The sequence below is a fragment of the Tamandua tetradactyla genome, chromosome 12, assembly GCF_023851605.1.
Source record: "Tamandua tetradactyla isolate mTamTet1 chromosome 12, mTamTet1.pri, whole genome shotgun sequence".
Classification (NCBI taxonomy): Eukaryota; Metazoa; Chordata; class Mammalia; order Pilosa; family Myrmecophagidae; genus Tamandua; species Tamandua tetradactyla.
This window is the reverse complement of record NC_135338.1, coordinates 60,749,429-60,762,796: the sequence shown is the minus strand read 5'-3', so window position 1 is coordinate 60,762,796 and position 13,368 is coordinate 60,749,429. Positions and strand designations below refer to the sequence as shown.

The 13,368-nt window shown below is 41.4% G+C and overlaps 2 protein-coding genes across 6 annotated transcripts in view; one reads left to right on the top strand and one right to left on the bottom strand.

Annotated features, from left to right (window-relative positions):
* Window positions 1–13,368, bottom strand: part of CCNK (cyclin K) — a 25,926-nt gene extending 12,558 nt beyond the window's left edge. The window contains exons 1-6 of one of the 3 annotated variants that reach the window (XM_077123505.1): window positions 12,889–12,903; window positions 12,244–12,382; window positions 11,925–12,068; window positions 2,190–2,438; window positions 1,651–1,732; window positions 102–233 (exon numbers count right to left, since the gene is read on the bottom strand). In XM_077123505.1, coding sequence (XP_076979620.1) covers window positions 102–233; window positions 1,651–1,732; window positions 2,190–2,386 — 411 coding nt within the window. In that variant the 5' untranslated portion in view covers window positions 2,387–2,438; window positions 11,925–12,068; window positions 12,244–12,382; window positions 12,889–12,903. The other 2 variants (XM_077123507.1, XM_077123506.1) reach the window with 2 other exon arrangements.
* SETD3 (SET domain containing 3, actin N3(tau)-histidine methyltransferase) overlaps window positions 12,016–13,368 on the top strand; it is a 79,626-nt gene continuing 78,273 nt past the window's right edge. Inside the window, exon 1 of one of the 3 annotated variants that reach the window (XM_077123502.1) lies at window positions 12,016–12,145. The gene's annotated coding sequence lies outside the window, so the exon portion shown is untranslated. Of the gene's footprint in view, window positions 12,146–12,543; window positions 12,678–13,368 lie in introns of those variants that run through there. The other 2 variants (XM_077123504.1, XM_077123501.1) reach the window with 2 other exon arrangements.

Sequence of the window (13,368 nt, the reverse complement as noted above, 5' to 3'; positions counted from 1 at the left end):
GGACTGGCAGATACAGGGTCCACAGCCACTGTCAACACAAGGTAGTGCATAATAATGCTGGCAAAAGGAATCAAGAGAAGGCTGGAAGTTCTGATTCTTACCTTTGGGTCATCTCCAAATTGGCCAAATTGTACATCATTTAATAAACTACGAGCTGTTTTGATGATATCTTTACATTTTTTTGGTGTTTCTTCTACTTTCCCAGCCAAAAAGAGACAACAAGCTCCTGTCACCTAAAAAAGAGACAAAAGCTCTTGAGATACTTTTATCAAAGACACAGAAAAGGAAGGAAGGATTTCGGGCCTTCACAATAAACACCTCCCCCTACCATTATCCTACCTCCCTTCTTCTTATTGACAAATAGTCTGACACTTTAATAGTCTTCCCAAAATTTGACTTCACAAATTATTTTAAATTTAATTTTCTTAGAAAATGTCATGTAAACAAGGTAAATATCAAAAGACATGGAAACAAATTTTTCTCTTTCTATTCCAGTCTAAATATAATAACTTCCCCAAAGATAAGCTTTGCTATGGAAAAAGAAAGAGCAACATTAAAATTGTGGACTGCAGAATCCATTCATATAACACAGCCTATACCTTCTGTCCTCTCACCACTGCCATGAACTTGGTTCTGTGCCTACATCATTTGAGATTGTCTCACTGCTCTAGGTTCACCTTCTTTTGCCTGCTTCCCCATCTCACTCCGTTCCTTCCTACACTCCTCTCTCCTCCACACAATCCTGATCATAGTATATCCCAGATACGGTGCTGTGGATACAATGCTCATTCTGACACAGTCTCCTTCCTCAAGGGCCTCAGAAACTAGTGAGGAAGACATGTATACACAAAACTAAGTAACATTTTATCAAGAGGAAAAACCCAACAAGACCTCACTGTTAAGTTTAATTCTGTCATCATTTTCATAAAATCCTTCAACTGGGTCACTATTTACCTAATGAAGTCAAACTTTTCTGGTCTGGAGTCCTCACTCTACTATCTGTCTACCTACCAACTCAGAGTCCTTCCATTTCCCTTCCTGCCAATCAGCTCTCCTGACGGGACTGACACCACCCAACGTTGCTTCCCCCTTGCTATGCTTTTGCTCATGCTGGTCTCTGCTGGACTACTATTCTGCTTTCCTCAGAAGGTCTACGGCCACCTGATGTTCAGGAGTCTGGCATTGCTCCTGAGTACTTTTCCTGACCCCTTCCAGAGGTTATGGAGCTCTACCTGATGGCAGCTTGTTTACTCCTCCCAGAGCCTCACTTTCTACCTTGTGCTTTATACATGTCATTCTGCCTATACTGGACTGAAAGCCACTTGTCTTGGGAATGGTAAAAAGGAAGTGAACTTTTACCCAATATGCAATATGGACTATGGTCCATATTGACCAAAATTTAAAAAGAAAAAAGACTCTAACATGGTTAACTAGGGGTGGGGTGGGGGAGAATAGTTCAAACTTGATTTTGTTTCTATATATTATGTACCAAATAAAAATAAATATGAAAAATTTTCTGGAAAGTATGAAAAAAAGACAGACTACAATTAGTTCACCAAAATTTGAAGATATTATAGATTATTCATCAAAGAAATACTGTGTAGAAATAATAAACGTGGCAGAGATTTAAAATAAAATTCAAACACTTACATATCTTGGGAACTGCTTGAAGGAATGAAACATATAGAAGCGATGAAAATAAATTATTCCAGTTGCCAGGGTATCATAATGTCTGTTGTTTTGGTTAAGGACTTTAGTCAAGACTTTACCGATTATGTTTTTTGTCAAATGTGGAAAAACAATATAGTCAAACAACAACATCAAAATCAGCAGCAAAGCAGGCAGGTGGGAGTCCCTGGGTGTAGGAATTCTGGCACTTGGATTAGCAAGCTGAAATGTTATGATTTCAACAAGGGGTGGCTTCACCATCCTTTAGAAACAGTCAGCTGTGATCTTCAAGGGTACTTTCTTTTGGGTGGCCACCATGCTAAATGTCTAAGTCTACTCATTTAAATGATAAACAGGGAATGGTAGAGCCAAGAAAATATGAAATAACAAAGATATTTAAGGCCTGTATTAGTACAGAGAAATCACTGTACCTTTTGCCTTTAGTATCTAATTTAATTCTTAGGGGGTGGGGGAAGTCTGTCCCTAAGACCCCAAGGAGACCCCAAGGAGAATGAGGATACAGCCCTAAACGAGTGCCCACATCAAAGATGAACCGAGCCCCCTCTCGGCGGTAGCGGGCCTCAGTGGCTGGATCAAGTCCTTCTAGTTGCGAGGGTGTGTGAGCCAAGTCTTTCTTATCCCAGTACCAACATGGTTTTGTGTGGTCCAGGTTTGCCGAAGAGACTGAAGGGCTTGAATTTTCTTTATTCTCCTTCATTTATTGAAGTAGACTTGTTCTTTCCAGAAGGTTCTCTGAAAATGTTAGAATCCTAAGAGAAAAAAAAAAGAAACAAAGTTGGGAACGGATCCCCCAGATTATAAGCAATATTCAGCTTGTACCTGATTTTGGATCAAAATGTCTTACAGAAATAGCACTGTCAAATGGTACTTAGACGGCAGGCTAATCTCCAAACCAATTTAAAATATTCAGTAAGTGGCCCATAGTTCAATAAATTCCAATTATGGCAGTTTAAATGAAGAGCATTTCCTCCCCTCTCTTGAGTCTAAAGGGATAACCTTACACTAAATTTTGGAAGAAACTAAAAACAACTCACTTGATTTTCTTCTAGACATACAGTTCCCTCATGCTGGTCTAGATTCTTCAGTAAAATCCAGGTATGTCCTAACTCCCTAAAAAGACTCATGCTCCAAAATTATCTAACTTTTCAATCCAGCATTCCATCAAAATTTCCCTTTTATAGTCTACCTAGTTTCATTTAGGTACTTTCACTTAGAAATACACTGGATCAAATTAATTCTCAGCTATATATATGAATGAATTAATAAGCAACAGAAATTAAGGGTGGGTATAGTGATTTGGGAGGAAACGGGGTGTAGAGAGGTAGTCCACCAGGGAAGGAGCTCCCTTAAATTTTACTGCTTTCTAATCTTCTTCCCCTTTCTTTCATTTGGAATAAACAGATTTTCTAAAAGTTCGATGTTGAGAAAAGAAAACAAGGCAAAACAAAAAACAAGGACTCTCATCTGGAGGACACTGTAAGAAGGAAATTGTAAACTGGACCAGAGACGATAGAAATTTTCAAAAAGGCAGCAAGACAATGCTGAAAGAGGCTATGGAGCCAGAATAGTCAGTTAGCAAGAAAATAAGCAGTTCTAAGGCCAGACTCTTGGCTAGGGTCCTCATCACTTAACTTGGAAGCTTAAGTTTTCTTGTGTTCTTGCTTCACTTCTGGTGGGAAAGGCGATATGGCATGGCCGTGTGTACTCTCTTCCTCTTTGCACCTGGTAGCTCTAAAAGGAATGTGATCTTTCCTCCAACAGGAAGAATTAAATATCTGGAGAAAAGCAGACTGCTTGTCATTTATACTTTTGTATGTGACTGAACTGGACAATGTTGGGAGGTGGGGGAGCCCAGTTAACTAAACCCTGAGGAAATACGAAGAGCTCATGATTAGATGTTATTCTGAGATACCATTTCTTACCTATCAAATTGGAAACAATTCAAAAGTTTAACATACATTCTCTGTTGGTAAGGCTAGAGAGAAACAGCAATCTCAAACACTGCTGAGCTGGTGGAAGTACAAAACAGTGATGCGCTAATATTTAACAAAGTTACATACCCATTTGCTTTTTAATCTAGTAATCCACTTCTAGGAAATCTACTCAGTCAACACCATTACAAATACGAAACAAGCTTATTCACTTTAGTGTTATCTACAATAGGAAAAACAATCAACAACCAGACATCCATCAATAGGGGAATGGGTGAATAAAATAAAGAACATTAACTCAATGGTATACCAAGCACTATAAAAAAAGAATGAGAAATAACTTTAAGTACTGGTATGGAGAAATTTCCCAAGATCAGCAATGTTTACAACAGCACACATGATCTATGAAAGAAAAGAGGAAAAATAACAGAATCCCTAATTTTCTCCCAAATGAATTAAAAGAAAACAAAACTTACCAATGGGGAAAAGAAATTGGTGGAAAGGATCAGGATGGGTACTTCTGTATATCTTTATATATAGAGCTCTGACTTTTAAAGAATCCTTTATTTAAGTATAATTTTAGATTTACAGAAGAGTTGTAAAGATGGTACAGAGAATTCTTGTATGCCCTTCACTGAGCTTCTCCTAATGTTAATAGCTTACATAACCATGGTGCATTCATCAAAATAAAGAAGTTAACTTTGGTACAACATTATATATTAAAGCACAGTCTTTATCTGGATTTTGTCAGTTTTTTTTTTAAATCCTATTTCTTTCTCAGGATCTAATCCAGGACACTGCATTTAGGTGTTACCTCGCCTAAGTGTCTTTCAACATGTGACGAGTTCTCAGTCTTTTCTTCTTTTTTCATAACCTTGGAAGTTGTGAAGAGTATTGCTCAGGTATTTTCTAAAATGTCCTCAATTCGGGTTTGTCCAATGTTTTCTCATGAATAGACAAGAGTCATGGTTGTTGGAGGAAAAATGTCAGAGAGCGAAGCGACTTACTGCTGGTGATACAGGTGTGAATACATGGCTAAGATGAGGTCTGACAAGTTTCCAACCGTAAAGTGACTATTTTTCCCTTTCCATTTTCTATTTCTTAGATGTGAATCACTAAGTCCAGCCACATCCAAGGGGAAGGACCTAAGCGCCACATCTTAGAGGGAAAAGTATCAAAGAATTTCTGGACATATGTTAAAGCCATCACAGCAATTAATACATAATTTGGGGGGAGATATTTAAAGGCTATGAATGGGTGAAACGTTAAGGAGAAAAAGGCTATCTACATAACAACCAAATGCAAAGTGTAAACCTTGACTGGATCTTGTTTTTTTTTTAAGCTATCAAAGAAATTCTGAATAATTAGGGAAATTTTAATATGGACCTTATGCCAGAGGATGTTATGGGATTACTGTTACTTTTCTTGGAGGTACTAACAATTACACAGGAAATGAATTTATTCTTAGGATATGCAGGCTGAAGTATTTAGAGGTGAAGTGTCATGATGCCAGCAATTTGTTTTCAAATGGTTTAGCCAAAATACACAGTCATGCAGCAAACATTAAAAGCACCCAGTCTAAAAAAATAAATGGAAAGCAAAAAAAAAGTACCCAGTCTAGGGGACAACCAAATCAACAGACCAAGCCCTTGATCATGGGATTCGCCCCTATGAAACTTATTCTTGCAAATAGGTTAAGTGTACTTAGAGTCACCCCCAGAGGACCTCTTTTGTTGCTCAGATGTGGTCTCTCTCTCTCTCTCTCTAAGCTAACTCAATGAGTGAACTCACTGCCCTCCCCACTACATGGGACATAACTCCCAGGATATAAATCTCCCTGGCAATGTGGGACATTAACTCCCAGGATGAGCCAGGACCTGGCATTAAGGGATGGAGAAAGCCTTCTTGACCAGAAGGGGGAAGTGAGAAATGAGACAAAGTTTCAGTGGCTAAGAGATTTCAAACAGCTGGAGGTTATTTTTAAGCATCCCTTTTCAGTTTGTTGTTTTGGAGTAGCTAGAGGGAAATACTTGAAACTGCTGAGCTGTGTTCCAGTAGCTTTGACTCTTGAAAATGAATGAATAACTGCATAGCTTTTACAATGTGACTGTGTGACTGTGAAAACCTTGTGTCTAATGCTCCTTTTATCCATGGTACGGACAGATGAATAAAAAAAAAATGTGGATAAATAATATGGGAGAAAAGGGTTAAAATAAATTAGGTAGACAGAAATACTAGTGGTCAATGAGAGGGGGGGTGAGAGTACGGGACATATGAGTTTTTTCTTTTTATCTCTTTTTCTGGAGTGATACAAATGTTCTAAAAAATGATCACAGTGATGAATATACAACTCTGTGATAATATTGTCAGCCACTGACTGTACGCATATATAGAATGCATGTGTGCAAAGATGTGTCAATACAAATATTAAAAAAATAAAACAAAGCAATACCATATTCCTGGAGGGATTGCAGAGATTAGTGTCACTCTTAAGGTCTTGAAGGATGCAGTGATGGTGATTTCCACCACATCCACATTCAACTCTTCTATCTGGTCTGTGCACAAAACGTCGTGCCTTGGAGTATGACAGTGGATTACTGTAAACTTAACTAGGTGGTGACTCCAATTGCAGTTGCTGTTCCAGATGGTATTGCTGGACCAAATCAACACATCCCCTGGTAACTGGTATGCAGCTACTGATCTGGAAAATGCTTTTGTCTCAATAGCTGTTAGTAAGGACCATCAGAAGCTGTGTGCTTTCAGCTGGCAAGGACAACCGTACACCTTCACTGTCCTACCTTAGGGGTATAACACTCTCCAGGCCTATGTCCTAATCTTGTCTGCAAGGACCTTGATCCTTTCTCCCTTCCACCAGACATTACAATGGTCTATCCACTGCATTGATGATATCATGTTGATTGGACTAAATGACCAAGAAGTAGCAACTACTCTAGGCTTATTGGTAAGGTACTTGTCTGTCTGAGGATGGGAGATAAATCCAACAAAAACACGAGGTCTGTCCACCTCAGTGAAATTTCTAGGTGTCTAGTGGTGTGGGGCATGTCAAGCTATTCCTTCTAAGGTGAAGGAAAAGCTGGTCCATCTGGCCCCTTCTACAACCAAAAAAAGAGGCACAATGCCTAGTGGGCCTCTTTGGATTTTGGAGACCAATACGTTAAGAAACAAACAAACAAACAAACAAACAAACAAACAAACAAAAGTACCTAGTCTAGGCCATAGGTAAATAAGAAGTCACTGTACTATTCTTTCACATAATAAAAAGTTTGGAGGGAAAAATCAGATGAGACTGTTTAGGAGACCAGGAGGACTTCTCTAGGATAAGAGTCCCTTACTAGCCAAGGAATTCTTGCTTATGTGTGGGCAAGTGTTTGTTTTTTTTAATTGAAACATTTTAAATTGAATTGCAATGTACAAAAAGTAAAAGGCACTATAAAGGTATTGTTGACTGGCTTTCACAAAGTGAATGCACCTATGTAATACCAAAGTCTCTGTCCCCTTGAGGCTTACTTTCCAGTAGGAAAGCAAAAAAATACATATGTAAAACATTTATCATGGAGCGGTAAGTGTCATCAAAAAAAAAAAAGGTAACGCATGGTAAGGGAGAAATGACGTAGGGGCTATTTTAGACAGCACTGTTTACAGAGAATGGAGTAAGGGAGAGATTTTGCAAAATGGAGTTAGGAGACTATAACAACTCCTCAAGTTATGCCTAATATGGCTGCCCCTGAACAATAGTGGGGCAAAGAAAGGCAAATGATTTTTTCATGTTTGACTGAAAGTGAAGGGTGATACTAAAAAGAAAAATGTGAAATTAAGAAAGAGCTGGTTTTTGACTGAGGGGGGTGAGGAAGAATTTGATTCTATATATATTAGGTTTGAAGTATTTGTAAGATGTCTCGTCTCTGTGGAAATATCCCATCAGAGAGATAAACAAGCTGCTGAAATCCAGAACATATCTATTTGAGATTCATCTATAGATAGGTGGTGATAGAAGAGTGGATGGAGAATGAAAAAAGAAGGGGGCTGGGAACAGAACCTGAAGAACCATCATCTGTAGAAAGTAGGAGGAAGAAATACCAAAGAAGGGAGCAGCAAGAATGGTCAAGGAGGTGGAAAATTTGCATCCTTAATTGCAAAAGAAGTCAAGGCATGTCAGAGATCACAGGCAACAGTGACAAATGTTCAAGAAAAATTAAAGGACAAAGACTTAAGAAAAGGTTATTAGAATTAGTGATTTGCTTAAAGAAAGTGACAGAGTAGAAGAGCAGAGGGTGAGCATAAAGGATAAGGATGTTTACAGCCAAGAGGAATGGAGTAACTACAGGAGTCTGGGCAAGCCAGCCAGAGGGGATACAATAGCAAGGAACGGTAAAAAACAGAGTAAAAAAGTTAACCTTAGATAGGAGGCTCTTCCTCTGAGACAGAAGAAAAGGGAAGTTTGAGGAAGATATAAAAGGCGGCTTTCAAGGGAGAGGAGGAAATTCATGAAAGAGTACTTCCATTTTCTCTGAGAAGTCCAGTGCCAAGACTTCTGCGGAGAGGAAAGGGGCAGAGTGGGGAAAAGGGTTAAGAATAATCTATGTAGAGATACAAGAGAGATAGCTAAATCATAAAGATATCCATGCTTTGCTTTACCTTGCTGTCACTGGCCAAACCCCATGCTAATAATCTGATGTAACTGCCTTTCAACTCTGGGGCAGAATGAAAAAGACATGAACGGCAGTGAAAATACATGTACAGAAAGAAAACAGAAACTGTCCTCTAAATCACCTCCCTGAAAAAGTTCTTGCCTCAGTTCTATAATCCTGTTTCCTATTACTTTAAAATTACTTTTCCACAACAGTCTGAAGTTAGAAATTTTCTCATTAGCAGCTCATGACTACTATGACAGCGGCTGAGAATTTTATAAGCTCTACAAAATAAAAACACCTCCATAAACATGGAGCATGCATGTCAAGGCATTAAAATGTTTCAGGCATTGTACTTTAGTATATTATTTTACAGGATGAGAGGTTAAACGTATTTTTCAACATTTAGAATTATGGACTCATAGTAGGCAACGATACCAAAGGTCACGACTCAATTCTCTTCCCAGTACAAAAATTTCTTCTTAACAACAATATTTAGTCACTTCTTAACCTTCATTTGGTCACTTTCATTAATGGGACCTTATTTATTTTCTTTAACGGAATCTTATTAATTAATGAAGTAGCCTAGGGCACTGCTGGGTATCAATAATTGGTATTCTCATTAATTTCTGTATTAATCTTTTAATATTTAATTTAATACATTAATTCCTGTATTAATCTTTTAATATTTAAAAAATAATTTTTATCTGTTTACATTAGCTAGATCTGATACATAGATGGTACAAAACACTGAATGAAATCTACCCTTTCAACAACTCTACCATTGAGTCTAGCTTTGAGAACAGCAAAAAATACATTTCCCTTTATCTGTTGCTTGCCCTTTAAATAAGTGAACATAATTTTTACATTCCCTTCTTTTCTCTGGAGTTAATAAACTTCTCCATTTTCTCTATCCTTTTTAATGTTTTAAGGCCCTTTTTAAACATTAACAATAAAAATGGAAAACTATACTTTCATGTGATCTGCATAGGCATAGGGGAAGGGAGGCTACTACTATATGGTACATGCCCATTGTGTGTCCACTAAGTTGCAACATCCCTACAAGCTATGAATTCTTAGTCTCATAATTTATCACTGAGAAAATGGAGCCAACGAGACATGAAGCGACTTGTCTAATTCACACAGCTTGTAAATGGCAGAGCCACAATTTGTCTTATTTTAGACAGGGTTATTCTCTTCTCTCAGCCTGTATACTACTTTACTTCTACAAAAAGAACATTACATCCTAGAAGCAACTTTGTTGCTTGTTAGTGCCGCATTCATCTCAAACACATATCTGAGTATTCATAAATTTAATCGTTTTTGGAATCTCGCTAATTTTGGCCAATTTCAATCCTAAGATCTCTGAATCTGGAGTATTATCTAATATGCTAGCTAATCATCTCCACACTTTTTAAGTTCATTTACTAATTTGAGAAAAGTGCATTTTAAATATTTAAATCGTTTATTAAAAAGTGCTAACCAGAGTAAGGGCAAGCCCAGAGTCCTACAGCATATCTCAAAAGGCATTCCTCCATGCCAACATCAATCAATTAATCAACATTTTGGGTTGAATGGATATAAATCTATCAAACAAGACTATATCCAAGGTACATTTATCTCTTCTACCTACTAGGATAAGAAGACTGATTATGTTCAAGGCCCTGAGGAAAACCTGAAAGGGCTCATGCCCAGCAATTTCCCCACTACATAGCTTTTACAATGTGTGTTAAGTTTAGTGTCTAGTAAACTTAACACAAACGAAAACATGATTTTTGTCACTTGGCTTTTTTGTATTGAAACTCTGTTTAAGGGAATCAACTCTGCGTTCCCAAGTACTCAAAAACTCTCTTCTCTTTGTTTTTTCAAACATATTTTAGAACACATTAATAATGAAATCTAGCATCTAAGAACCATCTAATTGCTCTGTGAAAACAGACATTTACCAGTCTTCAGTGTTCTATTATTAACTACAGTTTTAGGAATTCTCAAAAGCTATGAACAGTGATTTTACAATCTTACCTGCAAGTACTTTCTATATATAGCACATAAGTATATATACTATATAATATATATATATATAATATATTATATATATATACATAAAAGTATATAGTTTCTCTGGATCTGAAAATATGAATCAACTTAAACCAATTAGATAAAATCATTTTCCCCCCTCTTATCTCAGCTTTAGAGAAAACAAGAAGAAAGCATTTCCTTCCCCATCTGGATATTCAGTAAATTCACTGCTTTCAAACACAACTTCCTGAAATTAACTAGCCAATCTTATAGGCCAAAACTATGACCATTTTTTCCCTCTATGACAGTTAATTTTAGAAATGGTATTTAAAATTTAAGAACATCATTAGCAATACTGTTTCTTTATTGCTCGTTAGTGCAAACTTTATTTTTAAAGTGGTACAAACATTAAATATCATTTATGCAAGAATCAACTAAGACATTTGAATTATACATCACACAATGGAAGTGAGACAAATGGGGGGTTAGACACCAATGGTAGTACTATGAAAAAAGTAAGACAATCTTGGATAATTATGACATTCATAGTCAGGATTATTTAACAAGCAAGTATCCTAAGTACACTAACAATTTTAGTCAAAATGTCTATCAATACCACCGCTGCTAATATCATCTTTCATCCATAGTGAAAGTTTATTATTATGTCAGGGTTTGTTCTAGGTACTAGGGCTACAACAGCGCACAAGAAAAAAAAAATCCTTCCCACTTGGACCTTTCCTTCTAGCAACATAATTCATTCAAACCTTTAATGGACGCCTACAAGGGCAAAGTGCTGTGCCAGATATCCGCTAGATCGGGATTTCAAACATTATCAAGTTTGCCTTAAAAATATAAAAGGCCAACTCAAATAACTGCTCAGAAAAGTCTTTACTAACGCCGTATGACTTAGCGAAGGCTCGGTTTAATTGGCAGTCCAGATTTAGATAGAGAACGTTATTGATCATACTTTATGCAGATAATATTTAAGAGTCTTAAGATGACCTCTAGATTTCTCCCCAACCTTCTAAAAAACAACTCCTCTCGTATCAAAAACCTAACCAAACCACCCAGGAAAGCTACACTGGGCAACGACAATGCCCCGGCAAGAATTAACCTGACCGCCTGCGGAAGTGCTTTTTCTCGTAGCTAATTCCATTTTCGTTACATGGTTCTTCAAAGCCTAAAGTCAGAATATCCCAGATATGGAACAATCCCCAAAGTTTCAGTCCTACTCAAGGGTGGGGCCGATACACCTCGAAATAATTGGAAAAAATGGGTAGTTTGCGGCTGAGAGCGCGCGCACGTCGTGTTAAGAGCTTTGCCCCTTCTCCACAACCTGCTACTAAGTCCCCAGTGCCCAACTCCCAACCGCTCCTGAGAGAGGTGCTACTTGCTCCAGCTTCCGGCCAGGAGCACTAGCCTCCCCCACACCTTGCGCCTCAGACCCTCTCCCGAAGTCCTCTGGCCGGTCTCCCAGCCCTGCATCGCCCGCTAAATTCCATTGGCACCGGGGGTTAGCAGAGAAGCGGAGCCAAGGAAGAGAGACTCCACTAGCACACCCTACAGCACACCCTACTCTAACCCTCACGGTACGCGGCAGGTTGGCGGCGCTGCCCGCCGTCTGTCGGTCACTTACCCCTTGCCTCAGGCAAACGCCTTAGCGACGTTCCCCCTTACCGACTGCGGCCATCTTGGACGTGGAACTGCGCGGAATACGTCATCACGCTGCGTCTCCAACGGAAAAAACAAGCGACCAGAGGGGGCGGAGAGAGTAGGTCTCCTGTAAGCCAATCAGAAGAAAGAAGGGCGCTCAAAGTAGGAAAGAGCCACCAGTCTCCTCCCCGCCCCTCCCCGCAGGTCAGTTTTCACTGCGTGCCGGAGGAGGAACCGACAAAAGGGCCCATCCCGTCGGTTCCGCCCCCCGAGGGCGAAAGGGAATTTGAGAGCAACCGAACCTGCTAACGGAACTTGGGCGCGGGAGGCGGGGCCAGGAGCTCCCGTTCCCCAATCAGGGATCCAGTGTAGGCGAAGCACAGCCAATGGTGGTCCCAAAGCTGGCGGGGCTTTAGCCGGCTGCTCTGGCCCCGGGAGTGGCTAGGGAGGAACACGAAAGGATGGCTGGCTGGGCCGCGGGGCGGGGTCGTGGGAGGGATGCGCCCATGCGTCTGCATCGCGGACCAATGGGCGGCGGCGGCGGTGCCCCGGAGGCGGGGCTCCGTGGGCGGGCGGAGCCGGGTTGGGCCGCGGAGGCTGGGCCTTCTCAGGCCACCGCCCCGCTTCTCCCGTCCGGCTGCCGCCGCTGCCACCGCTGCCTGGGGTTTGGTTGAGGGGGACGCTGGGGTCCAGCCGGAGTGAGGCGCCGGCGCTGCTTGCAGGGGGAAGCAGACAGGTGAGTGCCGGCTGCGGCCCAACCCGTGCGCGTCGCTGCCCTCCGCCCCGGCCGGCTACCCTCAGGCTGTGGTCCCGGCCCGCGCCTTGGCCGGCCGCTCCCGGGCCTGGGGCGGGGCGGGTGTGCGCGCGGGGCCCGGGCGGGGTCGTAGGGCGCCGCTCGGCCTCTGCCCTGGCGGCCCTGCTCGCGCGGCTGGCGCGCACGCCGCTACCTGGTCTGCCCCTCCCGGCGTCCGGACGCGCCCATCGCCCCCTCGCGTCTTGCTCGTGGGAGCGGATGGCAGGTGCAGGCGCGCGGCCTCCCCTCTCTCGGGCTGCTTTGAAGGAATCCCCTAGGCCTCCGATCCCCGCGGCGCTCGCTCTCGGGTGCGGGGCCCCTCGCATCCCACGCGTCGCCTCGACTCTGCGTGGGGGCAGGTCGCTCTCCCCTGCCCTTCCCGCTTGGGCGAAGGCTGTGGAAGTGGACGTTTCTGGTTCCCCACACCCTCGCGGTCACCTCGGGGCGCGAGGGGACTGGTCCCTCCTTCTCCCCCTCTACTTTTCAGTTAAAAACAGCACTAGAAAATAGGTCATCTCTCTTCCCACGCACCTCTGGCCGTCTTCCACACGCCAGTGCCCTAGTAGGGAGAAGAATTCAGCACGGCCGAGTTTGTCGTTCCGGCCTTAAACTCTCCCTCCTAGTGGCTCCAGCC